Source organism: Drosophila rhopaloa, unplaced genomic scaffold (assembly GCF_018152115.1).
Source record: "Drosophila rhopaloa isolate 14029-0021.01 unplaced genomic scaffold, ASM1815211v1 contig_115, whole genome shotgun sequence".
NCBI classification, from domain to species: Eukaryota; Metazoa; Arthropoda; class Insecta; order Diptera; family Drosophilidae; genus Drosophila; species Drosophila rhopaloa.
The window spans coordinates 17,240,550-17,267,309 of NW_025334990.1; the positions used below are offsets into that span (position 1 = coordinate 17,240,550).

The 26,760-nt window shown below is 41.8% G+C and overlaps 5 protein-coding genes across 9 annotated transcripts; all 5 read left to right on the forward strand.

The window, feature by feature from the left end:
• Positions 1 to 61: 61 nt before the first annotated feature.
• LOC108048856 lies at positions 62 to 5,759 on the forward strand. The gene is made up of 13 exons (XM_044457843.1): positions 62 to 247; positions 310 to 453; positions 511 to 664; positions 720 to 905; positions 964 to 1,819; positions 1,879 to 2,029; positions 3,110 to 3,199; positions 3,363 to 3,632; positions 3,692 to 3,835; positions 3,892 to 4,042; positions 4,106 to 4,848; positions 5,086 to 5,375; positions 5,446 to 5,759. The coding sequence occupies exons 1-13, from the start codon at positions 62 to 64 to the stop codon at positions 5,645 to 5,647; spliced, it is 3,567 nt and encodes a 1,188-aa protein (XP_044313778.1). The 3' UTR covers positions 5,648 to 5,759.
• A 912-nt stretch (positions 5,760 to 6,671) lies between these two features.
• On the forward strand, positions 6,672 to 7,792 carry LOC108048855. Its single transcript, XM_017129775.1, has 3 exons — positions 6,672 to 6,885; positions 7,294 to 7,461; positions 7,515 to 7,792. Exons 1-3 carry the CDS (start codon positions 6,672 to 6,674, stop codon positions 7,790 to 7,792), a joined length of 660 nt encoding a protein of 219 aa, XP_016985264.1.
• Positions 7,793 to 8,039: 247 nt separating this feature from the next.
• LOC108048923 (protein spinster) lies at positions 8,040 to 21,732 on the forward strand. Of its 4 annotated transcripts, none has more exons than XM_017129879.1 (9): positions 8,040 to 8,666; positions 14,779 to 15,136; positions 15,534 to 15,860; positions 16,135 to 16,396; positions 19,418 to 19,516; positions 19,578 to 19,757; positions 19,814 to 19,955; positions 20,340 to 20,530; positions 20,707 to 21,732. In XM_017129879.1, the coding sequence occupies exons 1-8, from the start codon at positions 8,369 to 8,371 to the stop codon at positions 20,462 to 20,464; spliced, it is 1,791 nt and encodes a 596-aa protein (XP_016985368.1). In that variant the 5' UTR covers positions 8,040 to 8,368; the 3' UTR covers positions 20,465 to 20,530; positions 20,707 to 21,732. The 4 variants fall into 4 exon arrangements, with proteins under 4 accessions (XP_016985368.1, XP_016985369.1, XP_016985372.1 ...); XM_017129880.1 differs by lacking the exon at positions 16,135 to 16,396 and adding an exon at positions 16,715 to 16,976; XM_017129883.1 differs by lacking the exon at positions 20,340 to 20,530.
• Positions 21,733 to 22,138: 406 nt separating this feature from the next.
• On the forward strand, positions 22,139 to 25,537 carry LOC108048918 (aspartate aminotransferase, cytoplasmic). The gene is made up of 4 exons (XM_017129872.2): positions 22,139 to 22,340; positions 23,891 to 23,998; positions 24,125 to 24,198; positions 24,257 to 25,537. Exons 1-4 carry the CDS (start codon positions 22,232 to 22,234, stop codon positions 25,214 to 25,216), a joined length of 1,251 nt encoding a protein of 416 aa, XP_016985361.1. The 5' UTR covers positions 22,139 to 22,231; the 3' UTR covers positions 25,217 to 25,537.
• Positions 25,538 to 25,750: 213 nt separating this feature from the next.
• Positions 25,751 to 26,688, forward strand: LOC108048919 (DNA-binding protein SMUBP-2). 2 transcript variants are annotated; one of them, XM_017129873.2, is made up of 2 exons: positions 25,751 to 25,878; positions 25,938 to 26,688. In XM_017129873.2, the coding sequence occupies exons 1-2, from the start codon at positions 25,872 to 25,874 to the stop codon at positions 26,411 to 26,413; spliced, it is 483 nt and encodes a 160-aa protein (XP_016985362.1). In that variant the 5' UTR covers positions 25,751 to 25,871; the 3' UTR covers positions 26,414 to 26,688. The 2 variants fall into 2 exon arrangements, with proteins under 2 accessions (XP_016985362.1, XP_016985363.1); XM_017129874.1 differs by having other exon boundaries at positions 25,774 to 25,878; positions 25,941 to 26,688.
• Positions 26,689 to 26,760: the final 72 nt, after the last annotated feature.

The window sequence follows — 26,760 nt, forward strand, 5'->3', positions numbered from 1 at the left end:
TTAGGCAAGTAGATTGGGTATAAATGCAAGTTCTAATCGGGCCCACTGGCATCGTGTCAAGATGCTGTTCATCGGAGTGGGAGCTCTGATATTTTTAGCTGTTGCTTATGGCGATTCCTTGGATGTGTGCTTGAAGGATATAGGCTGCCTGCGAGGCACAATGATGCCAGGATATCAAAGTGGAGAGTTTGAGGCCTTCATGGGCATTCCCTTTGCCCAGCCACCAGTTGGTCCGCTACGTCTTAAGGTGGATTGGTTTTTGGAAACACTGGAGGATTCAGGAGGATTTAATTAATATATTGTTCCTAGAATCCTGTGCCGTCTGCTGCCTGGGAGGGAGTACTCAATGCTGGAATGGCACAAGACAGCTGCCTGCAGAGGAACTACTTTGCAAACGACAGACTTGTGATGGGCGTGGAGGATTGCCTCTACCTGAATGTCTTCAGACCCAAGGTACGACGAGAAACCCTAATCCCTTCAAGCAGTCATGTCCTAATTTCTGTGCCTTAGGAAAGAGATGATAATCCCCTGCCCGTGATGGTCTACATTCATTCGGGTGGTTTCTTCACTGGCTCTGCCCATCCAGTGGCTAGTGGACCAGAGTATTTAATGGACACCGGCAGGGTTGTTATGGTATCAATTAGCTATCGTCTTGGTCCTTTTGGTTAGTGATCTGGCTATATATTAGTAACTTCTCACTTTACAAGAATATTATTTAGGTTTTCTTAGCACTGGCGATAAGAACATGCCTGGAAATTTCGGGTTAAAGGATCAGCGGTTGGCCCTGCAGTGGATACAACAACATATAGCTACATTTGGAGGAGATCCTCAGAAGGTCACTATTTTTGGGCACAGTGCAGGCGGGATTTCCACACATTTGCATATGATAAGTCCGGGCTCCAAGGGTGAGTTGGCGATTTCCTCTTGAACATTTATTTCACATATATAGTGCATTTTATGCAGGTCTCTTTCACAAAGCCATGTCCTTGGTTGGCACCGCATTTATTGCACCCGTATCGGTCCTCAAGGACCCGTTGAGTCAAGCAAGGAAGCTGGCCAAGGAGATGGGCATCGATCGAGCGGAGAGTCTCAGTACCGAGGATCTCGCCCAGGCTTTACGAGATGTGGATCCCATGAAACTTCTCCTCAGTGTGGACAGTTTAATAACCTTTGACCCTGTGCCCCACCTACACAGTCATCCTGTCGTGGAGGAGGTGGGATCCCCCGATGCTTTCTTGGTTGAAGATCCCCTGAAGGCCCACCTGGAAGGTCGGATTAACCAGGTGCCCTGGGTAATTAGCTTGAATTCTCGAGCTGGCGAGGGTTCCCTTAGCTTATTGCGCGCCTTTTCGGATCCCCAACGTATGGCTGCCTTCAATGAAAACTTTCTAGAACATCTGGCCATGGTGCTCAACCTTCCCGAGGGAACTTCTACAGATATGGTCAGAGACATACTGGATGCCTATGGTTTTCAGGGAGACAGTCTTAACAATGACACCATGATCTCTCTGGCCGAAATCTCCGGGGACTTTAACTTTTATTATCCGATTTATGAAACTGCTTCGTCTTATGCGAGCTTTGCAGATCTAGAAAAGAATCCACTGACCATATACATCTTTGAGTTTGGAGGCCTGCACTCAGTTACTCTATTTTACGGTGGCTCCACACATGAAGACTTTGGACTCGGAGCAGGTCATATGGATGACGGTCTGCACACCCTTAGGATGCCGTTTCTCTTCGAGGATTTCCCCAAGGACTCTTTAGATGCCAAGGTTGTCCAAAGGATTACTTCGCTAACTACGGACTTTGCCAAAACTGGGTGAGCTTGGAAATACCTATAAGATCAAAGGTTTTTTTTATTTGTTTCAATCCCTTTAGGATATTTTATGAAGGCTCTACCTGTAAGGCGTCTGATTTTGTGGATCAGAAAATGTGCAACTACTTCCATTTTGGTGGCAACACTGAAAAATACGAGGAAGATATCCGGAGTAGTATGCAACTTACAGCCTATCCCATATGGAAAAAGTTATTTCTATAAAGCAATTTACATATTTCACAGTCCGATTTCATCTGGAAAGGGTTAATTTAAGAGTGAGCTAAATAAATCTGCTTAATTCGCTAAATGGAACGGATCTTGTAATGGGATCTGCTATAGATACCCCAGATTTTCATTGAGGCATTGTAAATTGCGCCCCACCAGCGTTCCATTTCTTTAAAAGTCTGCTACCCCATCTCCCAATTGTCATTCGAAGGTCAATTTACATATGCAGAATCTGCACGAAATGAGATTAAGTGCGAATAAAAGGCCCGGCGACATGCGGTGAGATAAGATTGCCGTCGATCCGGGGAGTAATAAATCTCACGCGATAGGGGAAACATCTTGCCTGGAGACTTTTTCCATTCTACGGTCTAAAGTTGAACCAGTTGAAGTTGATAAGAGAGAGTGAAAGCGTGACGCGGTTTTATGGGAGGATAAGAGCGAAAGTCAGGGAGCAAAGATCGCATTAAGGAATACAGTAAGTAATCACTTCACACCTGTCTAAAAGATTATGTGTGATTTCCCCTGTCAATAATTAAGTTATAAAAGCTATACCTGATTAGAGGTCTTATCTGAATAAAGAATGGAAAAAATAGAAATAAAATATTATTTTATTTTTATATTATTGATAATTAGTTAATTTATGGTTGCTATTAAAAGCGCTTCTTTTACGCGTGAGTCATTTATTAGGAAGTTCGTTAGAAGCCTAATTTGATGGGTGAACAGGATAAAAGCGAAAGTTTCGATCGCAGATCAGAGTAATAAGTGCTGCGATGCAAACGTTCACCGGGAAACACTTTCTAGTCGCTCTGGCGCGTGTTTCAAATTACCCCAACCAGATTTGGCTCGAGACTGAGGTCGCTGCTAGATGCAGTTCCAGATCAATTGGTATCCGCTCTGATCAAGCATACGCCGTGTGAACCGATCTCCAGCCGCAGCCAGCTCGTTGATCGCCCTGCTCTGTATAAATTTTCCACAGCGAGTTCAGTCACTCTGCCAAGATTGTGGGCAGAGAGCCACTACGATAGAGTCGGACGGGCTGTGTAGTAAAGTTTTCTTCACGATTAAAAAATAAACGCCTGCCCTCGAATGCCGTCAGATCGATTTGGGCCTCTGTCGCGGAAGGTTCTTCGCGAGATTTTCTCCCCACCAGCACTTGCAGTGAGTTCAGCTTTTCCATCAGGAGCGATCCAGCGATCACTTAGAAATCCATCTAATACCGATTTAACGTTGACATCATCTTGGGCCAATCAAAACAAAGTGGTGGAAGGCCCAAAATTGATCATAAATAACCAATCGATATGCATAATTAATGATCCATTAGCTCTGTTTTCAGTCACTTCGTGGACCGCCGGCGATGATTCAACCACGGGCGCCGCTACTGTTGCTGCTGCTGCTGCTGATGCTGATGCTTCTTGGCCAACTATCCATGGCCTTGGTCAGTGGGCCACCACCGCTGGACCGGCTCACCGTGTGCCCGCCCAGCGTGGGCTGCCTGAAGGGCATCCATCGCCAGGGCTTCCAGTCCGAGCGGTTCGAGGCCTTCATGGGCATTCCCTACGCCCTGCCGCCAGTTGGAGATCTGCGATTTAGTGTGAGTATGGTGTGAGTTCCCTCCATGAGAATCACCAAAGGATATCTCCCGTTCCCCAGAATCCCAAGGTTATGCCGAAGTTGCTGGGCGTGTACGATGCCAGTGAGCCGAAGATGGACTGCATCCAGAAGAACTATCTCCTGCCCACTCCTGTTATCTACGGCAAGGAGGATTGCCTCTACCTAAATGTGTACAGACCAGAGGTGAGATTCAGCCTTTTCTTCCTGTTTAAAAATTTACTTATGAATCTTTCATTTAGATCAGAAAAACACCACTGCCTGTGATGGTCTACATTCATGGCGGAGGCTTCTTTGGTGGCTCTGCGGGGCCAGGAGTGACAGGACCTGAGTACTTTATGGACTCGGGCGAAGTGATCCTGGTGACCATGGCCTATAGACTGGGTCCCTTTGGTGAGCTCCTGTTGCGAAAGTAACTTCAAAGTTTCTTATTTCCTTTTCTAAACCCACCCAAAGGATTCCTCTCCACACAGGATGCTGCCATGCCGGGTAACTTTGGTCTGAAGGATCAAAATTTGGCCCTCCGTTGGGTGCAGCGTAACATTCGCTTTTTTGGAGGCGATCCCCACAGAGTGACTGTTTTTGGACAGAGTGCCGGAGGAGTGGCTGCCCACATGCACCTGCTGAGCCCCAGATCCCAGGGCCTCTTCCATCGGGTGATCAGCATGAGCGGCACGGCCAATGTGCCGTTCGCCATTGCGGAAGAGCCTCTGGAGCAGGCTCGTCTCCTGGCGGAGTTTGCCCAGGTGTCAGATGCCCGCAACTTGAGCACTGCCAAGTTAACCAAGGCCCTTCGAAGGGTGGCAGCCACTCATCTCCTAGATGCCGGAGATGGTCTTAAATTCTGGGATGTGGACCACATGACCAACTTCCGACCCGTGGTTGAGCAGGGAGTGGGATCCGAGGCCTTTCTGGGCGAACATCCCAGGGACACTCTGGCTCGGGGAGAGCGACCTCCCATTCCCCTGCTCCTGGGCACAGTTCCCGGCGAGGGTGCCGTGCGGGTGGTGAACATCCTGGGCAACGAGACACTCTGCCAGAGCTTCAACTCCCGTTTCGACGAGCTGCTGCAGGAGCTAATGGAGTTCCCGGCCTATTTCAGCCAGGATCGGCTCAACCAGAGCATGGAACTCCTGGTGGAGGAGTACTTCCGGGGCCAACATGAAGTCAATGAGGAAACTGTTCAGGGATTTATGGATGTAAGTCAAAACTGTTTGTTTATGGTAAACTAAACGATACAATTATCCATTATTCAATCCAGCTTAACACATTGTAAATAATAGCTTTATAACTGGTTAATAAGTATTTAATTTCAGATTTATTCAATAATTCTAGATGGCTTCATTCACTCATTATAAATTAGATATCTTCAAAAATTATTAATTGATCTTCCACTTATTACCAAGATTATTATTTGATCTTCTTTTACTTGCCAGCTAATTTCGGATAGGGGTTTTAAGCAGCCCCTTTATAATACCATTCGCAAGGATGTCTGCCATACATCGAATCCTCTCTACTTGTACAGCTTCAACTACCGAGGACCCTTAAGTTACGCCACTGCTTACACTTCCGCCAATGTTACTGGAAAATACGGAGTGGTCCATTGCGATGATCTGCTCTACCTGTTCCGTAGTCCCCTGATTTTCCCTGACTTTGAGCGCAACTCCACGGAGGCGAAGGTAATCCACTCGTTTGTGGACTATTTTGTGCAATTTGCCAAGATTGGGTGAGTATAATTGTGGGATAATTGGGCAGTGAGGGCATTATAATATTAAATGAATCACTGTCATTCGTAGAAAACCGCGAGGCGTCGAGTCAGTGACCCCCTGTTCCATTGAGGTGCTCCAGTCACGTCCAAACGGAATTTGTGATTACCAGGAATTCGCCAATGCGCCAGCTCCCTCAAAAGGTTTCGAGGTTCACGTGGCCAGCGAATTCCAAACGAACAGGGTTAAGCTGTGGTCCCTCATCCTCAACGACAAATTATATCAGTCTTAACATGATTTATTGATAAAAAAAATGTACATACAAACTTTTGGCACTGAAAATAGAATATAAAATTAAGCCACAGATAATGTTTTAAGCAAATAAATTAAAAGTTAACCAAAAACTAAGACTAAAAGTTAAAGTTTATTTAGATGGTTGATACCAAGGAATAGTTTTGGTTTAAATCTTATGTCGAAGAGGCGTGTGATATGTTTGCAAAATGTATAGAATATTTAAAATGTTTTTTTCATAAACAGACCAACATCCGGTTTATCTTTGGAATTCAAAAATGCTATACAAGGACATTACGTAGTGTGTATATTTGTAATCACTCTTTATGTTTTAAAAATGTCCTCAAAGATTCTTCTTAATTTACTAAAATTCTAAATAAAATTCTTCTAGGGTTAGGGCTTACATAAACTAAACTAAAAAAACCTTTAATTGACCAATTTTCATGGTTGTTTGTCTCGCATTCCTATTTTCAAATGTGGCAAACTTGATAAGCCATAAATTAAATTTGCAACACGTGCATTAAATGGCAACATTCTAAAAATGTTTGAGGGGAAGACGAGGAAAAGTTTGCAATGAAAGCAGGTTTTGCCGGCAAATTAAGTATACGCCGCGTGGCGGCAATGAGAAATTTGATCGAACTTTTCTCACAACTAGATGGATAACAATTGTAAATCAATTCATTATTTGCAGTTTAAATAAGTTGTTCTAAGCTATCTGGTGATCTTGTTATTATTGAGTAACATATTAGCTAATGTCTGAGCCATTTACATACTGCATTTCCTGTGACTTACTAGAGCGAAATATGATAATTGGAACATGTTGATAGTTACGATTTCAAAAGGGCGGTGAACTTTGGCGGCTGGCAAATTGGGTTAGCACATGCATGTGTCCCGAGTGCCTGGATTTATGTCAACCTCGAGCGCAATTAAAATCAATAAAGCGCATTGAAATTACTCAGGCTTTTGACGGTTCCTGCAGGACATTCGTCAGTTGTATTTGTTGCTGTCGAGTGGGAAGTTCATCAATGGAGCTACGTCGGAAAATAGCTTGGCGCATTTTGCCCCTCTTTTTGGTGGGCTTTATTCTTACGTTGGGCGAGGCGTACCTGAAAAGTGCGCGGGTAGAAGAGATTCCTTTTGCCGGAAAAAAAGTCCTGGCAAGTCGTCGCTCCAGCGGCATTCATCTGATCTCCAGTCTAGAGCATCAGCGCACATTTCTGCACCTATTTCATGTGCCCTGTGAGTTAAGTATAACGAAAGTGAGAAACATTTATCACAAGCTCAAAAATATAAATTATACCATATTTAAATATTTTTGAACTAATAAACATAAGTGTACCAAAGCTAACAAACTTAAAACTTTATGAAAACTCAAATAAAATAATTCTGTAGTATTTTTTAATGCATACATACAGTTGGCTTTTATATAGATTTAATCTATTATGTATTAACAGAGTGGTTTTCGTTTTTGTTTGAATGTCGAGAATATTACATTTTAAAGAAAAACGGTATGCCCAAAAGTAGTCAATAATTTTTTAATATTGTTTTGTTAGTGATAACAATTAATAAATCAATAGATTTTTTAAAATTTATATTTTGTTATGATTATTCAATACTATTTTGAATTTACTTCATGATCCTTTTTAGACATAATTTGCTTCTATGCCGCCAAGGGAAAGTGGCCGTATGTGCCGGGATTCATGAAATACCGTGTTGACGATGCAGCCCGAAACTTCTTTCACAACAACGACAGCTTCATCAAACAGTTTTGCACCAAGTGGATTCAGGTCAAGGAGTGCTTTCGCCCCTTATTTGGTTGGTAAGAAGTCATTCCGGGAATATATAATTATAGTTAATCCTCCTTATAGACAAGTCAAATACTACCACAGACGTGGAGGTTGAGACCCTGAATGCCAAAATTCAGGGACAGAAGCAGGGTCAGAGTTGCAACTGCGACAAGTTGCTCCTCTCGACGGAGGCACCCGTTCCAGTTGTCTACTTCGACAAGAACTACATTGGAAATGTGAGCTCGGAGACAATTATGAATACTATTGAATTCCTGGAGAGTTTCCTGCCACCACCCACTAAAAAACACAGGCGCAAGAACCGCGTGCGTGGTCGCCTGGATGAGATTGAGATTAATTAGAAGCCAGACATTTTCTATCATTAACTTTGGCACTGCACTTAAAAATAAAACAAATCTTGACACTAGGAAAAAGTCGTTTGATTTTGAATTCAAATAAACGTATACTTAATAATTTTTGGGGTGACCAAAAACATATAGAATATCGATGATGCCCCGCTAAACATCGATAGTACCGATGACTTAAAAACATCGATGACACCGATGTTGGCATCGATGCTTCGCCACCTCTAGCGGTCAATCGATTCGAATTGGAAACAGAAGTACGTTCGCGTCGGAAGGAACCAGAAACAACAAAAGGAGAAGCACTGCAAATGCACTGATTATTTAAAGAACGACCGCGATTAGACAAGCTTTGAGAACTGATGTTTATAGACAGTCATTTGGCCATAAATCAGGAATAGTGATTAAAGCAAAAGCGAAAAGCTGTGCCAAATTCTTTTGCATTCGCTGCCCACCGCTTTCGTCGCGAGTTTCACTGTGTGAGTGAGAGAAGCGTGTGCAAATAACTTTTGCCGCGTTGTCTGCTGCGAATTGCCAAACCAAAGAGGAGGAGGAAAGCAGAGAAGAGAGGATCGGATGACGAAGCAGAAGCAATATTACCAACCGCTCCCAACGGCGACCGCCATGGACAACCCGGCGATGAGCCAGAGCGGGAGCAGCGGGAGCAGCTCCTCCGAAGAGGGCGGCAGTCGGGAGGATGTGGCCAATAGCTCCCCCAACGGAATACCTCCGACCTACTCGTCACAACGTTTGATGCCCTCGAATTCGGACAGCATGGAGGCTCCAATCTCCTTGAGAAGCACAGCGGCGTTCACCGTCACCGTAATCACCTTTGTGAACTTGATTAACTACATGGACCGCTTCACGATCGCCGGTGAGTTGGGCAATCCAGAAAAGTAGAACTGGGAATCCACCCATTCCGAACTGAGACACTCATACTAGGATAAATTTGCCTCTAGTGACGTCAAGTGGGGTTTTATGTCCGCACCAGATAACCAAATTTGTTGACACTTTAGAAGCCGATTACTTTAGATTAGAAACCCCTTTTACCCAGTACACATTTGTCTAGGGTTCAAGATTATGCGAGACAAGCGATAGTTTTTTCCCAAAAATGACTCTAAGAAAGACTACTTTAAAAATTAAATAAAGCACTCCTAAAGTTAATCATCGCTAAATACCAAACATCAACTAATTTTAAACACAACAAACAAGTTATGTTTGCTTGGAATTTTATTCTTTTAATAACAATAATTAAGCAATAGCAACGAGATACATAATAAATCATTCTGGTCCAAAAAATGTAATACAAATAACCATTGAGACATCATTAAACCAATTCATTTCATTAGTTGAAAAACCTCTAATCAGTCATTGTTGTTGTGACTTAGTCAAACTAAGAAGTCTGTTGTTTACAAAATGTACCATAAAGATTGTATAGAAACGTAGTATTTGCGTAAATTCATTTAGTGACTAATCAGCTTACAAATGAATCACGCGATCCGAAAATATTAAAACAGACATACCGGGTGATCGTTTAATGGTTCACTGATGCGTCGACAAGTGGATCCGCTTCCTCTTTGCCCCCAACTCGCGACATTTCCACTGGGTGGCAATCAATCAAGCCCCACTTCGCATATATATTATTCCTAACACTCGGGTGCGATAAAAAAGAAAGAGTAGAGCTGCGATAGCACCTGACCTGGTGCCTGGTGAGCTTAGCAAGGTGGGTGATCGGCGATCGGTGGTGATTAGGAAGTCCTCGCCCGCGTGACAATTACCAAGAAATCGCATGCTGTGGTCTATAAATAAACTCGGACCCACTGCCCATTTCATTAGTGTTTATTATTAAAGGCATTAGCGAAGAAACGACTCTTAATTCATGGGACTCGAGTATGCGGGTGGACAATCAATTGGATACTTGTTTATTTCTGGAAACCTACACTGAAATTCCTTTCCTTGTTTACTTCTGTCTCGAAAAGAAGTAGTAGTGGGCTTCAGATTGCTGATTTGCCGTCTGGTTGTATCACATTCAGTTACACAAACGCAGTGTAAATAAAAAACTTTGCTCAACGGCGCTAATTACATGGTTGAACAAGTTATGACTAGAAGTAGTTAGGTTTGTCACCCCTTTTGCTTGCTCAAGCCCACTGCAAACCGTTTCATTTGCATGTCCATTTAATTATAGATAATAACCATAATTTAACGATTTCTCAGCCTTTGTGAACCTGAACTTGCGGTTCTTCCGTCGACTCGGCAGAAATTTTCCATTCAAGGGCAAACGATAAACTCTTGTACTGTTTGTGGACTTGCGAATAATTTGCAATGACAATTTACTGGCTATCACTTATCAGCTGATTGCTTCAGCAACAATTAGAAATCGATTTTGCACCCTTTTTAAGCCCTAAATATTAAGCTCCGAAATCGTGTAACACCAGCAAAAAGTGACTAAAAAACATCATACGACTTTTAATCAGACAGGAAGAGGAATTACTCACAGGAAGTGGTGATAACATTTACATATCAAACAGACAGCAGCAGTCGTCCATCAATAACACTGCTTATATTATAATCTCTTTTTTTCCACTCTTTGCTCGGAAAATTCAAAATTTCCATATGCGCCAAATTGATTGGGAAAACTTGTGTTTATTTTGAGAATACTGTGTGCACAAGGCGAAATATAAACTAAAATAAACAACAGCCAGCTCAAGGTTTTTGTTTTGCCATTTTCCAGTGGCATTGCTATCACTTCACCTGCCCCCACTTTAAGGCCTTATCAAGTAGTGGCTGAAACCAGAGACGTTGCACAATAAATTGCATGGGATCACAGGTGCTTACACGCGGGTTTCGACCATTTTGCAGTGATTAGATTGCCTTGCCATTATTTCTTTTGCTTTTGCTGGCCTGCCCTTTTTTCATGAGAATTTCGACATTCGCCGATCGACACCAAAACCACGTTTACGGTTACTCTTGTATATATGTACATTAATATTTATTTCTCTGCGCCTATATAATCGTATCACCCGATGTCTGGCCACCCCAATGGAATGCATTTAATTATAATTTTAAGTACGTCTTGGCCTTTGGCTGCGACCTCCGACTTTGCTGCTTTTTGCCTGAGTTTTTGAGCTTGTACTGACGTTGGTGGTCTGATGTTTTGTCCACGGGTTTCGCCAACAGCATTTGGGGACTCTTCATTCATGATCACGATCTGTGTTGTTCTGTTGTTGACAGTTTCTGCATCGCCACCGCCGATCTTTGATCGGCCAAAGCTCTGCCAGTTATTTTGGGCAACAGGTTTGTGGGCTGAATGAAGGCATAGATATATGGGCACAGATTCCGTTCTGCTGTGCTTTCGACGTAGTTTTCTTGGCCCCCATCCAACGAAAAATATCAGAATAATTGCTTCTGTCAATTGATCGAACACAAATTTTGGTAGCGAATTTCGTTAGAGTCTAACAAGATCTGTTTTTGCTTATAGCCAGTTGTTTCTTCGTATTTGAAAACGCAATGTAATCACTTTTACCCTTGCCTAATGCTGATGACTTTATTTTGCATATTTTGCATTTGTTAAGAGTCGCTGAGTTTGGTTTTTATTTCCGCTTGATATGCTTTTTTGAGATATACACAAAAACTTTCCATTTTGTTGCCATCGCAGCTGAAGAAAGAAATAATGGTAAACAGAAAAGATACACAAAAAAATAGCCATGACTCTTAAATCAGCAATACTCTTGCATTTCTTTAAAAAGTTGAGAAATATTGAGATACATTGAAATACTTAAAAAATACATACATATATATGCTGCTCAAAATTAGTCATAATATCGTAACTCAAAAATTTGAACTCCATATAAGCTCACAAGATAAACACTTTTTTAAAAAATGCAAAACCAAAATATTTTACTCATCAGTTTTACTTCTTAAAAGTAAATTAAAACTAAGTACGAATTAAATTTAGTACACAAACCTTATCCATACCAAAATGGTTCGTATTAAACCAAGTTATAAAACGCTTGCTTATGCATACCAAACATTTGAATAGGTCAAAGATACGAGCTCCTCGAGTTACACAAACCCCAGACGTACCTAAATGCATGTTCTTAACTTTTTGCATTGCATAAATGTATCACAATTGTGTTTGAGGTTTGCATACTGCTCGACGTCAACGATTCTATTCCGTCTACATGTATGTATATACAAACATATATCTGGGTCAACGACCTACGCAATGTGCAGTTCACACTTTTTGCACAAACAAATTGAATTAACGAAAGGCAAGTGCAGAAAACGAAGAATAGTACGAAAGGTTGGGGTAGGGAATGTCTGGAACTCGGTGGGGAACTCTTTTCCTTGGGCGCCGCCGCTTTCACAAATGATTTCCACCTGGCCACCGAAAAGAAAGTTTTCTTTAAACAATTCGTGTGCTCCGCTAAGCATTCAAATGCATTCCAAGCGAAAGTCACAGCCTCAATGTTTTTTTTTCTCCGAATTGTGCCCGAAATATCTGTCAGATATTTTCTTTAATTATCGTCCGAATTTAAAGCTTACGCCGCAAATCGCGCGATATTTCAAGGCCGGCGACACCAGTCGTCACGAAAGGGTGATAGAGAAGGGGAAAAAGAGAGAGAGGGAGACACTGAGAACAGTCACTTTCGGCCACAAACAACTTTTTCATTCATGGTAATGGAAGTCCCGCCTTTGCTGTTGTGTGTATTGCAGTTGCCTGGTTTTAAATATTGACTTTTTTAATGGATCAACGTTCTGGAGTTTCCCTCGCTACAGTGATGTTCGTTTTGATGGTTACCTCTTAGCCAAAAGTGGTAGCAAAATGTTATAAAGTTAAACTTTCATAATTTATCTAGTATCTTGAATTATGAACCTGTGTTTAAGTACTTATGAGTGCATGTAGGAATTAAAAGTGAACTAGAACTCTGATCTCTGAAAGTGTTATTCTCTGGAAATGTCTAATTTAAAGATTACTTTAATAGATATAAAATTATATGTGTCATTAAAACTTCACTTTATTTGGGTTCCAGAAAATTCGACTTAAGGGAGTTGTTTTAGTTTTGTATATTTAGTATATCCTACTAATGTGAATCGCATTGTCATTTTTATTGGGAACATAAGAGAACAAACCAAAGGCCGAGAGAGGGAAAATCTCGAGAGATCCAAACAGGTTCATAAATTGCTGCAACCGGCTTAAACAAAATAAAAATACTTAATGTATCCATTCGTTGACAGAATTTCCCTGTGAGGTACTACGTACTTATAGACCATAAACATAGGAATTTCCTTACGTGGAACCAGATTACCCGTTGAGTGTAGGAGATATGTTATATACAAACAAAAATATAAGGAATGCCTCACCCAGACCAGCCCCACTCTGCCCCCCGTCACCACTCTCCCCGCCTCTCTCTTTCAACCCACAATCGCAATGCAGTACACACACTGACTTATCGCGTGGCGTCCTCCAACCGTTACGTCACTGGTCGCTGATTGGTCGAAAAACATCGTACGATAAATTTCTCAAAAGCGAAATGAGCAAAAAGACCCAGAAAATGGAATAATTAAAAAGCAAAGGCTGATTCACTGCGTCGGCAACTTCGTGCCACGTTTGTTTTGAGTTCGTGGGGAATTCGTGGGGTTTCGTGGAGCTTCGGATCTCTCTCTTTTGCTATCTCTCATTTTGGGGCACAACTTGTTGAGCTTTTTATGTGTCATTGTTGTTGCTGCTGCATTTGCCGGCTTCTGATCTCACTCACTGTTTCTTGTTTTAACACTCTCTATTTGCCCCCCTCTCTTTGCTCCACTCTCTGTGCCCGCCCTTTCCCTCTTACCCACCTGATTTTGTAGACCGTTGTTTATTTTCGGGTGCGCAAGCACTTTAAGTAGTTATTTCTTTTCATTATTTTTGTTTTTTGGACCATTCTCAGAGGCCAATGTACGAAGAGAGGCATATGTATAGACAGACGGCGCTTAAAAGCTGTTATTTTTTTTTTGGCTGCATATATTCTATAGGAAGTAGCGTTAGACTGGCTAACAGTTATTGACGGAGGTCGTTTGGCCATTAATTCGCTACTTGCACATCCGTTTGTTAATGAATTTTTAAATGCCTAGGTGAAGACGTGCAGGAAATAACTGAGAAAATGTGTGTGAAGGTGATCGCAATGATCAAAATTCAAGTCATGACACCGATTTGGATGAAGATGCACTAGATTGGCACTGATTTTCGTCAGAAGCACCATATTAACACAGCTAATAATGCAACCTCTAACTGATAAAAAATTGCATAGAGAGCTCGAATCGTCACATCGATTATGCTTACAACCACTATAGAACTGATAAAAAGAGGCACCAGATTGTCACAGCGACATTTATCGATTTCGAATGTAACCAACAAAACTGATAACGTGATAAATTAAAGCTGTCCACCCCCTATAGGCTGCTGTTTAATAGATATCGATGAGATAATTAATTGCTTTTAAAGCAAAAAATTATGAGCCATAAACTCACGCGATATTTCCGCAATTTTCTCCCAGCCATCCCGGAGCTACAATAACTGGGAAGTGCTAATTATAGAGACAACTCTGCCCTGATCCCATCGATTTGGGCTTTGCACTCGAACATACATAGCAGTGTAGTATTAACGATTTATTTATTCCTCCAATTAGCAACCCCTGCTGGGGATGGGCTGATATGTACAAACTACAATGTTGTATATCGCACATCACGCGCATTCCACAAATAAAAAACATAATATCAGTTGGTTTTTTTCGCCTATTTTCGCCATTTCTCTTTTGTGAAAAGCATTCAAATAATAAACAATATGTTATGTCATGAAATTTAGCTAAACTTTCATAAATTAAAAGGCAATGACATTTAATGACCAAGCACCAAACTCAGACCTACCTTTTAAAACAATAAATCACCATAATGTTTATTAAATATTAAGATGAGGATCTAACCCGAATTATGTTTGTATTTTTCAGGAGTTCTAACAGATGTCAGTACGGATTTCGAAATCGGAAACGACGATGCCGGACTTCTGCAGACCGTCTTCGTCATCTCGTACATGATATTTGCCCCTGTCTTTGGATATCTGGGTGATCGCTACTCCCGCCCCTTGATCATGGCGGTGGGCGTGGCCCTGTGGAGTACAACCACGCTGCTGGGATCGTTTATGAAGAACTTTGGATGGTTTATCACCTTCCGGGCGCTGGTGGGGATCGGCGAGGCCTCGTACAGCACCATTGCGCCGACGATCATCTCGGATCTCTTCGTTAACGAAATGCGCTCCAAGATGCTGGCAGTGTTCTACTTTGCCATACCCGTGGGATCTGGCCTGGGGTGAGTGTTTAGCTTGACATTGCCGTCCAATGTTCAGATCAATGATCTGTAAACAATCCGGGAGGAGGATGGGCTCTTATCACTGGTCTGCCGCTCCGTCTTTTTAGTCTTCTTATCAACCGCTGGCAACATGCGATGCGGGCCAAAGTTTGAGGCTGCTTGTTAATCAGTAATTCTCACTGGCGAAGCGTGAGAGAAGTCACGTGACTCTGCTGGAAATTGAGATTGATTTAATTTTGGAATTCCACAATTGACGGCCGTAATTCAATTAGAGTGCTGGGTCAATTGGGGGGGTTGATTGGAATTTATTCAAGCCTAATTGGCCGCCAATGCAACGCGGCCTAAGAGTCAATTCATCGGGATCAGTCTCATCAATGACCCCTTCTTTCTTTTCCAGATACATTGTGGGATCCAAGACCGCTCACCTGGCCAACAACTGGCGCTGGGCTCTGAGGGTCACACCCATTCTGGGCGCCGTGGCCGTCCCGCTGATCATGCTCATCAGAGATCCGGAGCGGGGTCACAGCGAGGGATCGCACAACCTGGAGGCCACCACCTACAAGCAGGACATCAAGGCCCTGGTCAAGAACCGTTCCTTCATGCTCTCTACGGCGGGATTCACGTGCGTGGCCTTCGTGGCCGGAGCTCTGGCCTGGTGGGGACCTTCCTTTATCTATCAAGGCATGAGGATGCAGCCCGGCAACGAGAACATCGACCAGGACGAGTAAGTGTGCTAGCCCTTGGTCCCATGAAAACCCCATTTTTAACGAAATTAGCTGAGATTAGCCATAATGGTCTAGCAATTTTAAATCAATCAGTTTGATGTTAATAACTAAGCAAACAAATATTTATGAAAGCCAATTCTTAAGACCTAAAATCTCAGCTAAGAAATCAGTTTGTGAAAATGGGGTTTTGAAACTTCCCCTTCCACACCCGACCCGTTAAACCTTCCAATATCGAGCTGTGCGCCTTACAATGGTTTCTGATCCGTCATCAAGCATCTCGTACAAGTTTGGTCTGGTGGCCATGCTGGCGGGTCTCATCGGAGTTCCGCTGGGCTCTCTGATCGCCCAGAGATTGAGGGGACGTTACGAGAACTGTGACCCGTACATCTGTGGGGTGGGACTCTTCATCTCGGCTCCGATGGTATTTGCAGCGTTGGTGGTCCCGCAGACGAGCGAGAGCCTGTGCTTTTTCTTCGTGTTTCTGGCCCAGGTGGCACTCAACCTGTGCTGGTCGATAGTAGCTGACATCCTTCTGGTAAGATGGCTCAATGGAAGATACAAGAGCAACAGCAAAGCGCAGAAATCAAAAGCTATAAGCCAGCCAGCCGATTATTGATGGCACCCAACGCGGTGCTCTATTTAAACCCCATTTTCTTGCCCTAACCCCCATCTCGTTTAATTGTTTACACCCAGAATGGCACGAAAACTTATTTTTCCATAAGGATCCAAGGTCCAACCTATATACTTCTGAGGATACCTGAAGATGGTTAAATTTGTTGCAGTGCCAGTCGGGTTCTAAAGCTTTGGCAAAACTAACCGAATGTACCCCGAAATTCCAAAAACCCGTCCTCAGTGTTGCGTTTAACTTTGGAGTCATCACAATGGTGGCGGGCCTGCTGGGCGTGCCCCTGGGCTCGTTCCTTTCCCAGTACCTGGGAAAGCGATATCCGACGGCGGATCCGATAATCTGCGCCTTCGGGCTCCTCTTGAGCGCTCCGCTGCTGACGGGCGCATGCCTCCTGGTGAACAGTAATTCGGCGGGCACCTATGCGCTCATCTTTTTCGGGCAGTTAGCTTTAAATTTGAATTGGGCAATTGTTGCGGACATACTGCTGGTAAGCCAAGATCTTGAACCACGGGAGACACGTTGAATCCCGCTAATGCTTTTGTAATTTTGCACCCACGTAATGTTTGAATATCGTAACAGTAACTACACACAGAATATCTTAGTTTAAGCATTAACTTTTTACTGTTATAATGAGTAATACCCTCTGCACAAAATCACCCACACACACACACACACACTGTTACCCACTCACAAATGCTCTAACCAAATTTTATGTTGTCTTTACCCGCATCTTTTACTGGTGGTGGTCATTTAATACTACATTTTGTGGTTGCTTCGTTATATTTGGGTGCGGTTTTAAGTTCAGAACTTTAAGGGACTTGTAAAGACTTTTCAAAGCGATGTTTCTATAACTTCCTATCTACGCTGCCTTGAATTTCTGAATCCTGGACTAAATCATGTATTTGATTATTTCTTACAATTCATTTTTACTTCCCCCAGGGAGAAGACATCTACATTTCTCATTATTAGTTTTTTTTTATAAATGTAATCAACTTAGAGTTTCATCTTCGCTCTGTAACTTCCATCCCTCTACTCCAATTTAATGGGGGGAAAGGGACTGTCCAACCCCCGAAAACACTTGCATCGTGCAAACATTTCGGCACTCAACCCCCAGTGGATGTCGTATAACCATATTAAAGCACCGCAATCCCCCAAATTGCAGTGCACATCAACCCACTCTCCATTTTCAGCCCCTTCCATAAAACAAAGTGTCGAAATGTTCGTATTCATATTGGATTTTCCGTCTGGCTTTCTGATTTTCGGGGGTTATCTCCCAGCTAGTCACGTTTGTCCGTTTCGAAGAGATAAGCCAATGATAAGAGAAATGAAATGCTAAAACTGTGAAGAGTCAAGTGAGTCGTAAATTGTGGCTATCGTATTTAGTTGGAATTTTGAATCAAACTTGAAAAAAATATAAACAAATCATAAACCAAAATGCTTTCTTAATTGAATTTTAAAGTTAAGGGTACTATACTTTCGTCACCAGATTGACTGTATTCCATAAATAAAAGTTTATGATTATGATACCCAGCTTATTTCATTAAATAACCTTAACTGATTAAGTAACCTAGTTTGCTGAAATGACCCAATTCAATAGCAAAGGTGTTACAGAAGTGCAACAGAAGATATGATAAGTATTAAGGCGATAAAACTAGGATAAAAACTATGTATAGGTGGAAGTTATCCCATGAATGGACGCAAGAGGCAATATAAACAGCTGATGGGCGTCAAGATAATGGATATGGCATGAGCACATATACACATCCAACCCGCGGACGTAATTCCTTTCGATAGATACGTACGTATATTTGGTGGCCTGTTCTATATTTGGCAGTACGTCAGGCGATACATATAGTCGTACTCGTACTCGACGCGTATAATCCCCAACCCACGCCCCCTGCAATGCAAAACTTTGCCGTTTTTTGTCACCTCTTTTTCACCACGCACTTGATTTGCGTGTTTTCCTCTTTTTTGTTGCCATTTTGCCATTGCAAATGATTCCGTGACAGAAATAAGCAATCGCATTTCGGTTGCCACCAACCTACCCGATTATCTAACTCGAAAAGAAATAGAGGCGATCGGCCCACCTTGGTGGCGCTATATTAATTGTTCTCCCCGATAAGCGACTGTGATTAGAGATTGCCGTTATCTTTCGGTTTGGTTTTTGCTGCTCTGTAGGATGATCTACAGTAAGGTTGAAAATGTATACCCGGTGTAATATCATAAATGCTTGCGTAATATCTGCTTTTCGCTTTAGCTCACCCACAAAATACACAAACCCATCAAATCACAATCTGTAGTTATAACAGTAAAAACTTAATGTGGCCAACAGTTCAGTAGACCACAAATTGCCGCATTCAATTTAAAGATAAATCGTCGAGTAATTTAAATATCAGTTCAGTTCTTGGTGAATCGCTAGAAAGAGGGCCCACTGTTCCCAGGCAGGCCCGCCAACTGTTCCCACTTTGTTAGACTCCAACCTGAGAACGCAATGCTACATAAATGTCTTTCTTTCGGGGACCTGCTCTTTGTTTGTCCCCAAAATTCTTAAGTGGCTCCATCTTTGGCGAGCTTTTGGCAAATTTGAATCTGTTGAATAGCACCACCTGCACATAGATACATTTAATAGCAAGCTCACCCACACGCTTCAATCGCTTTTTTATTTGTATTTAATCAATTTTGGAATGTTTTTTTAATGGTAATGGTGTAGAATACTTTCTGGAGGAGATTTATACGGGTTTAAAACCTGGCATCCAAATAAATTGTTTTTACACCTGATCCGATAGTTGGTTTAGTCAATAGTTATAGCTTAAGAATCATCGGTTGTGGCTTTTGCTTTAATTTTTTTGCTTTGCTTATTGTTGATGCTTTGCACTTTAACGATAGAATCCAAATAATCCAAACTTTCTACTTGTTTTTGAACTATAGTATGTGGTTGTTCCCACACGACGCTCCACAGCCGAAGCCTTCCAGATCCTCATCTCACATGCATTTGGCGATGCCGGAAGTCCCTTTTTAGTGGGCACGGTAAGTAATGAAAGAATTGGCAAACCTTTATTCGAAATATCTAAATTGGTATACCCCTCAGATATCCGAGGCCATTATGAAGTACCTGCACAAGAACCCCAGCGATTCCGGCCTGGTCACCGAAATGCAGAGCATGTCCCAAGTGGCGGAGAACACGATCAGCAATGTCACGCAGGCAATCACAGAAGCCACCACCAGTTTGATCGAATCAGCACGCTCAACAAATTTGGCCTCCACGGATGTAAGTGAAGGTATAGAATTATATTACATAAATTAATTTTCGATTCTGGCCTTTAGTATTCGGATAAGGTGCGTTTTGAGGGGCTGCAGTATGCACTCTTCTCCACCAGCTTTGTGGAGGTGCTGGGAGGCATCTTCTTCATTTTCACCGCCTGCTTTATCATCAAGGACAAGTACAACGCCACACGAGGACTACAAGGTAAGCACGATCGAATGGTTTAAGCTCCTGCAGTCCTTCTAGCTATTTAGATATCTTTCTATTAACCTGCTAATCAAAAAGAACCCAACATCTTCTTAAAAAAATAGTTTTGTTTTGTTACTAAATATGAAAGTCAAAGAAGAATAATAAGTCGGATAGGACTTGAAAAATTCGACCAAACTATTATACTAACTATCCAAACTATTTATAAAAAACTTTTTTACTTTTATTTTTATTCTTTATGTAGAATGTTTAATGTTAAAACAATGACAATTTTTTATGTAATGAGCAAGATTATTTTTTTGAAATCCTGGGTACTTTTTGATCAGGAAGAGTCCTGTCTGCCGCACTTTGGCTCAACTGTTTCCCGTTTAAAATTGACAGGCGACCAGGGTCCGCAAACAGTGCGATTGTCAGCTGCCCCAGACGGCGAGCAGAAGGATGTTGAGTCCTTTAACTCGGACTGCCTGGTCATGTGCACTGACATCGCCATGCGCGAACGCACGTGATAGCACGAATATGAAATCTGAAGGTGTGCCTAGCACCGAATTATTGCTTTTTGGCCTCAGTTCCCGGTAGGTGGAATGTTCGAAATTGTGTTACCTCGTTCTGTTCTGCGTGGGTTCCATTGTTGCGTTCTACTAATTTCAGTTATTTGACCCTAACATCTTCTTGTTCTTCATTGCTTTCCGTGTGCCTTTTTCATTGAAGTACAATACTAATGAATTGATTTCTAATCGGAATATTTCAGATGCCACAGATCAACAACAGCAGCGGGAGCAACGCGCTCAAATTGCCTAATACCAGCCGATTCTTGAGGTTATGCTGCGCACTCAGAGCTCTGATGGCATGCCGAGCGAACTGATACTGACTGAAAACCATCTATAATTTGATAAACGATCACTCGCACCATGCACATCCCACATCGGATCGCACTGGAAGCCTACGGGGAGCCTGCGCTCAGTAGTTCTGCTGACAAGTTCCCTGTGTTCATGTTCCTATTGGGAAGAGTGGAATCGGAAGGAAGGAAGGAAGGGAGGAACAAAGAAAGGGAGGAAGGAAGGAAGAAAGGAAGGAAGGGAGGAAGGACCACCACGCCAACGTTCAAGCACCCTACACTGATTTGTAGTTTTATTTACAAACACTCACTCTCACAGGCACTCACCAAGTCATTACATTACACAGATCATTTTACTTGTAAGGGTAAAAGCGCTTCTCTAAAGACGTAGTTATGGTATTTTAGGTTAAATCAAAATCTAGCAGTTTCGCATTCGAAGAAGTGCTCCCTCAGATTGGATAATGTAAATAGATTATCTCAGGCATCGAATGCGAAATGCCTATAGTTTGGATATTTATATAGTGTATGTATTTATATATGAAATGTAAATATAGATAAGCACCGGCCATTGTATAAGTGCATAGTCTATTTAATTAGTTTAATACTGCCTAAGTTTTACTCTAAATATAAATATAATTCTAGTTTTAGATAGTTGAGTAACAAATTGGAAAAAATGTGTGCACCCTCAAAAATTACTGAATATTACAGCATAACTATTTTTAACCAAACTGGCATTAATCAATCCTCGAGTTTGTGTTTTTGTTAAATCCTAATCGAATGCTTGCATAATCGGAACGCGAATGCAAAGCGACATAAAGACTGTAAACAATCAAAAATGTGTAGATCGATATTTGACTAAATGTAAACCAAACTAATGACGTTTAGCAACTAAGGATTACTGGGGCAATAAATATAAACTACTGAAAGATATAAAAGCAACTATTTCTTAAAGCGCATTTTTGCTGGCAGATATTGAGTTAAGTATATACTGGAATAAAGGGAAAATTTATTTATAACCGGACACTGTGCTTCCATTGGATACGGCAGGAACTTTATTTATCTGCAAAACGTCAGTGAAATCTTAAGGTCAGTTTTACATTATTGTTCTAAAGATAACAAAACTTTAAGTAAAATTAAAATAAATTATTTATTAATATTATCTTCCTTTTTACTAAAGAAAAACAAATGTACCATCTTAAAATATAATATAAATTAAAAAATAAATTTTAAATGGGGATCGATAACATTTGGCACTGTTTCCGGTCAACGTTTTTCATATAAAAGTATCGATAACGAAATCGAGAGAGCTTTTTGTGGGCTAAATAGCTTTAGCCAAGTGCAGCCACATTGTTTTTTGGCTTTCTGGTGCCGACACTATTCCAAATTAATTTATTTGTTATTGTCGCTCCGTTTGGACTTGTTTGTCGACTTTTTCGCGATGTCTATCTACGCCGACGTACAGAAAGGACCTGCCATCGAGGTGTTCGCCTTGACGCAGGCGTTTAAGGACGACAGCCATCCCAACAAGGTCAATTTGTCGGTGGGCGGTAAGTGATAAATCCAATTTCCTCCCGGCAGAAATACAATACGTGTGTGCAGCGATGTGTGCTCTTACTGGGTGTATCTGTATGCGGCTCAATTTGCTATCATTTGCTAGTTGGTTTGCCCTTGCAGTTCGCCTCTTTTGTTCCCGGAACACCCCACTTCCCGTTGCCACCCAACACCCCACTCTGCTGGAGGTCATTTGGAAGTCAAAGTGGCATATGAATTCTTTAGATTTTCCATCTTTTTTGCACAGATTTTTGCATGTACGACTATATGCGTTCCAATTAGAGGGCTTATAAGAAATTTTGTCTCCTACGGAAAGTAAACATCCAATACACTACCTTAGAAAATAATGTAACATCTTCAAAATGTTGGAAAGACCGTTACAAAAACGTAGGTTAAAATATTCCATGGCTAGTTTTCTTGGTTATCACTGAATAAACAGTTTACCTTATTTTTGCTGATAAAAATCATATCTTTTAGTACACTACAAAATATTGTAGCCGCAAGAAAAGAGTTTAATAGCCATATCACAATGTAAAGTAAATCACTTTCTTTTGCAATCATAGGGAATTTCTCGGGCGACTTTCTTAATCTAAACCATATTTTACGTCAGCTAGCACAGTATTTGGTTATTGCCATGAGTACGACGGATGATAAGCCACTTGTGTGTGGGACTCTTGGCAGGTACTACAAACATAACGTCCAGCGGCAATCTGAAGGCACTACAACAGCAATGTTAGTGGATCGGGAGAGTCCAAGAGCAATGTTGCTGATTTGGACGGTCGCCATTTCACCTTTTCTATATTTATGGATGTTATTGCATAATTTGAATAACAATTCCCACCAGCAAACTTGTTGATTATTATGTTTTTGTTTTGTTAGCAATCTGAGAGTCATTAACCTTTGCTTGTGTAAAGTTGATTTATGCTAATGGGATTTGATGGTATTGTAGTAGAAATATTATAATAACCATAACAGACTTTTGTGACTCTAAGTGAGTTATAATATTTTCTGATCCTACTTTATAAAAATCTGACAACATAGCGAATAACTCAGGTGAAATAAAACAGGTATTATTTGAACTAAGCTTTTACTGGTGTTTATATGGTCTAATTTTAACCCAAACAAAAAAAGCATGATCAAATAATATTACCTTTTTATCTCCTTTACTTTACGTTCGCGGGAATTGCTTTTTTGGTAACTTTATTTCAGCCGTTATGGCTTTTCGTTTTTTTTTTACAATGCAACAAAAGTATAAACATTTGCCAGGCCAATTCAATTCAATTGGTTTCGAATAACCCGACGACAGTGTTTTTCAGTTGCGGCAATAAATAATAATTGAATTGGCCTAGAAACAATGCTCGAAAACTATATCAGATTGCTTAGAGCATTACGAATTGATTAGGCTGTTTACGTCCACTAAGATAAGAATCGAATATTGTACGGATTTAAGAACTTTGAACGATGTATTCCCCTAAATACCTGAGCAATCAGTGAACTTCGAATAAAACAGGTTACTCATGAGTTCAATGAATTCGTTTATTCACAGCTTACAGGACAGATGCTGGAGTTCCGTGGGTTTTGCCTGTGGTGCGCAAAACGGAAATCTCCATCGCCAGCGATGAGGCTCAGAACCACGAGTATTTGCCAGTGACTGGTACGTAGTAATTTATCGAATTATCTATTATATTTAACAAAAAACTGGAGGCATTTTGAACCAAGTGAATTTAAGCAGAAAAAACGCTTTCAAAATATAACTATTAATTCGAATTTACTTTTCCAGGTCTCGATACGTTCACAACCGCAGCCACGGAATTGGTGCTGGGTAGTGATTCACCTGCCATTAAGGAGAATCGCGTAAGTTTACTCCTTCCTAAATGATTTAAACTTCTTTCTAATAATATCTTTGTTTCAGGCCTTTGGAGTGCAGACGATTTCAGGCACTGGTGCCCTGCGCGTTGCCGCCGATTTCTTGCACACACAATTGAATCGCAACGTGGTGTACTACTCGAATCCAACATGGGAGAACCACCACAAGATCTTCTCCGATGCGGGCTTCACGACCCTGAAGTCGTACCGCTACTGGGACCAAAACAAGCGCCAGCTGGACTTCAAGAACATGGTGGCTGATCTGGACCAAGCTCCGCCCGGTGCTGTGATCATCCTGCATGCCTGTGCCCACAATCCCACCGGTATTGACCCCACCCAGGAGCAGTGGACGGAATTAGCCAACTTGCTGGAGAAGAAGAAGCTCTTCCCGCTGTTCGACTCCGCGTACCAGGGCTTTGCCAGTGGCGATCCGGATCGCGATGCCTGGGCCGTGCGGTACTTCGTGCAGCGTGGCTTTGAACTCTTCACCTGCCAGTCCTTCGCCAAGAACTTTGGCCTTTACTGCGAGCGTGCCGGAAATCTTACTGTGGTGCAGAAGCACGCCGCCACCAAGGCGGCGGTTCACTCGCAGCTGACTCTGCTTATCCGTGGCCAGTACTCCAATCCACCCGCCTATGGTGCCCGCATCGTTTCGAAAGTATTGAACACGCCGGAGCTGCGCAAGGAGTGGATGACGTCCATCCAGACCATGTCAAGCCGCATCCGTGAGATGCGCAAAGCTCTGCGGGACAAGCTTGTGGCCTTGGGAACGCCCGGCAACTGGGACCACATCGTCAACCAGATCGGCATGTTCTCGTACACTGGCCTGAACAAGAACCAGGTGGACGTCCTGATCAACGACTTCCACATCTACCTGCTGAAGACGGGCCGGATTAACATGTGTGGCTTGAACACAGGCAACATCGAGTACGTGGCCAAGGCGATCCATGCCGCAGTTACCGAAGCAGGACCCACTGAATCGTGTCCCTGTGAAAACAAATTGTAAACGCACCAATGTTACCCGTTATGTTATGAAAAGTGGGCTTAATATTTACCAAACTCTACGTCAGATCACAGTTGTCTGCACCATTAGCATTTAAATCAAACTAACAGCAATTGCAATTACTAAACGTTTATACACGGCTTTTACATGGATATATTATACACTTGAAATGATTCGTATACCACGTTGGATTGGATAGTTAACACAAATTGTGCACAATCGAAGGCCGTCAGAGATTGGTTGAATAATGATTGATAACTAAATCTTTATTAACTTGTGTGTAGAACTTAGTTACAACGACAATAACATTACTAAAGTATTTAACAAGCTGGGGCGTGTATTTCTTTGTTTTAATGAACCGAAATGGAGAATGTTTTTAAATACTTAAGTAAAGGAACAATTTTGTTTACTAAATATTTTTAAAGCTAAAAGCAAAAAATAGAATGAATGAGTTTTTATAAAAAAAAAAGTTTATTTTCTGGTCATCAAAGGGTTAATGTCTTTTAAAAAACCCGCTTTTAGCGATTGCTCCTTAAAGATCATCGATATATCGATTAAAAGTCAGCTGTTTACTTTCGTGAACTCTCATTCCCAAAAGACAAATGTAAATTTATAGAAAAACATTAATAAATACTCGGAAATTAACAGAGATTAACCAATGGCAGGTGCGTAAAAATACATTACAAACTTTATTTTCTGACATCTAAGTGATGTTTTATCTCAGAAGATCCAAACAAACCCTCCACATCGACGAAAGCTGATGAAGCTCCTCTCTTTCCGCCCGCCAAGCCTGGCAAACGGGTAGATTATGGAACCAACGACACACTGGAGCTGCTAGAGCGGATCCCCAGCCAGGTGGTGGATCTCAAGCTGGACGATGTGCTCACCGCCGTCAAGGAGGTGGACAACCTCTGCGACTTTCCCCGCTGCAAAACCAAGACGAGCCTGATGGGCCAGGACTGCCAGCACTGCAAGAAGAGATTCTGCTTTAAGCACGGACTGCCAGAGGTTCACGGGTGCGGCGAGGAGATTAAGCGGGACGAGCGGAAGAAGTTCCTGCATCCCAAACCATTGAAAACAGTGCGCCAGGAGGAGGATGTGAAGAATGCGAAAAAGCGACTGGATGCCAAGCTGAAGGACATGCAGTTGGGACGCACCCAAAAGGCCACCGGCGGAGGATCTAAGAAAAAGGGAAAATAGGAAAATGCACTCTAGTTTTTAAAACTTTTATTAAAACGTATGGAACCGAAGAACGTAATGACTCAAATCTAAAATGTAAACAAAACGCAGCTGTTTTTTGTTCTCGGATATAAAAGCATGCTTTAGTATGTTTTGTATGCTTAGAAAATCTGAAATTATTTCAATTTCCATCTTGCCGCGGCTGGCAATGTATTAAAGATTCTTTAGTCGAAAATCTAAATTTTTTGACCAGAAAATTGTGAGCTCCGAAAATATTAAAAAATTATAAAACAACATTTTGGCAATACTACTTATAGATATAATCTTTTGGGAGACTAATATACCTTTTTTTGGTAACACCCAGGCTA

What these genes read in the sequence shown, in the direction of transcription:
- LOC108048923 (XM_017129879.1), top strand. Translation starts at nt 8,369, where the DNA reads ATGACGAAGCAGAAGCAATATTACCAACCGCTCCCAACGGCGACCGCC. An exon ending in CAAATTTGGCCTCCACGGAT is followed by an intron (nt 19,758 to 19,813) that starts GTAAGTGAAGGT and finishes TCTGGCCTTTAG; the next exon opens with TATTCGGATAAGGTGCGTTT. An exon ending in CGCCACACGAGGACTACAAG is followed by an intron (nt 19,956 to 20,339) that starts GTAAGCACGATC and finishes TAAAATTGACAG; the next exon opens with GCGACCAGGGTCCGCAAACA.
- LOC108048918 (XM_017129872.2), top strand. Translation starts at nt 22,232, where the DNA reads ATGTCTATCTACGCCGACGTACAGAAAGGACCTGCCATCGAGGTGTTC. An exon ending in GGTCAATTTGTCGGTGGGCG is followed by an intron (nt 22,341 to 23,890) that starts GTAAGTGATAAA and finishes GTTTATTCACAG; the next exon opens with CTTACAGGACAGATGCTGGA. An exon ending in CGAGTATTTGCCAGTGACTG is followed by an intron (nt 23,999 to 24,124) that starts GTACGTAGTAAT and finishes TTACTTTTCCAG; the next exon opens with GTCTCGATACGTTCACAACC.
- LOC108048856 (XM_044457843.1), top strand. Translation starts at nt 62, where the DNA reads ATGCTGTTCATCGGAGTGGGAGCTCTGATATTTTTAGCTGTTGCTTAT. An exon ending in TTGGTCCGCTACGTCTTAAG is followed by an intron (nt 248 to 309) that starts GTGGATTGGTTT and finishes TATTGTTCCTAG; the next exon opens with AATCCTGTGCCGTCTGCTGC. An exon ending in TCTCCCCACCAGCACTTGCA is followed by an intron (nt 3,200 to 3,362) that starts GTGAGTTCAGCT and finishes ATGATCCATTAG; the next exon opens with CTCTGTTTTCAGTCACTTCG.
- LOC108048855 (XM_017129775.1), top strand. Translation starts at nt 6,672, where the DNA reads ATGGAGCTACGTCGGAAAATAGCTTGGCGCATTTTGCCCCTCTTTTTG. An exon ending in GCACCTATTTCATGTGCCCT is followed by an intron (nt 6,886 to 7,293) that starts GTGAGTTAAGTA and finishes GATCCTTTTTAG; the next exon opens with ACATAATTTGCTTCTATGCC. An exon ending in GTGCTTTCGCCCCTTATTTG is followed by an intron (nt 7,462 to 7,514) that starts GTTGGTAAGAAG and finishes TCCTCCTTATAG; the next exon opens with ACAAGTCAAATACTACCACA.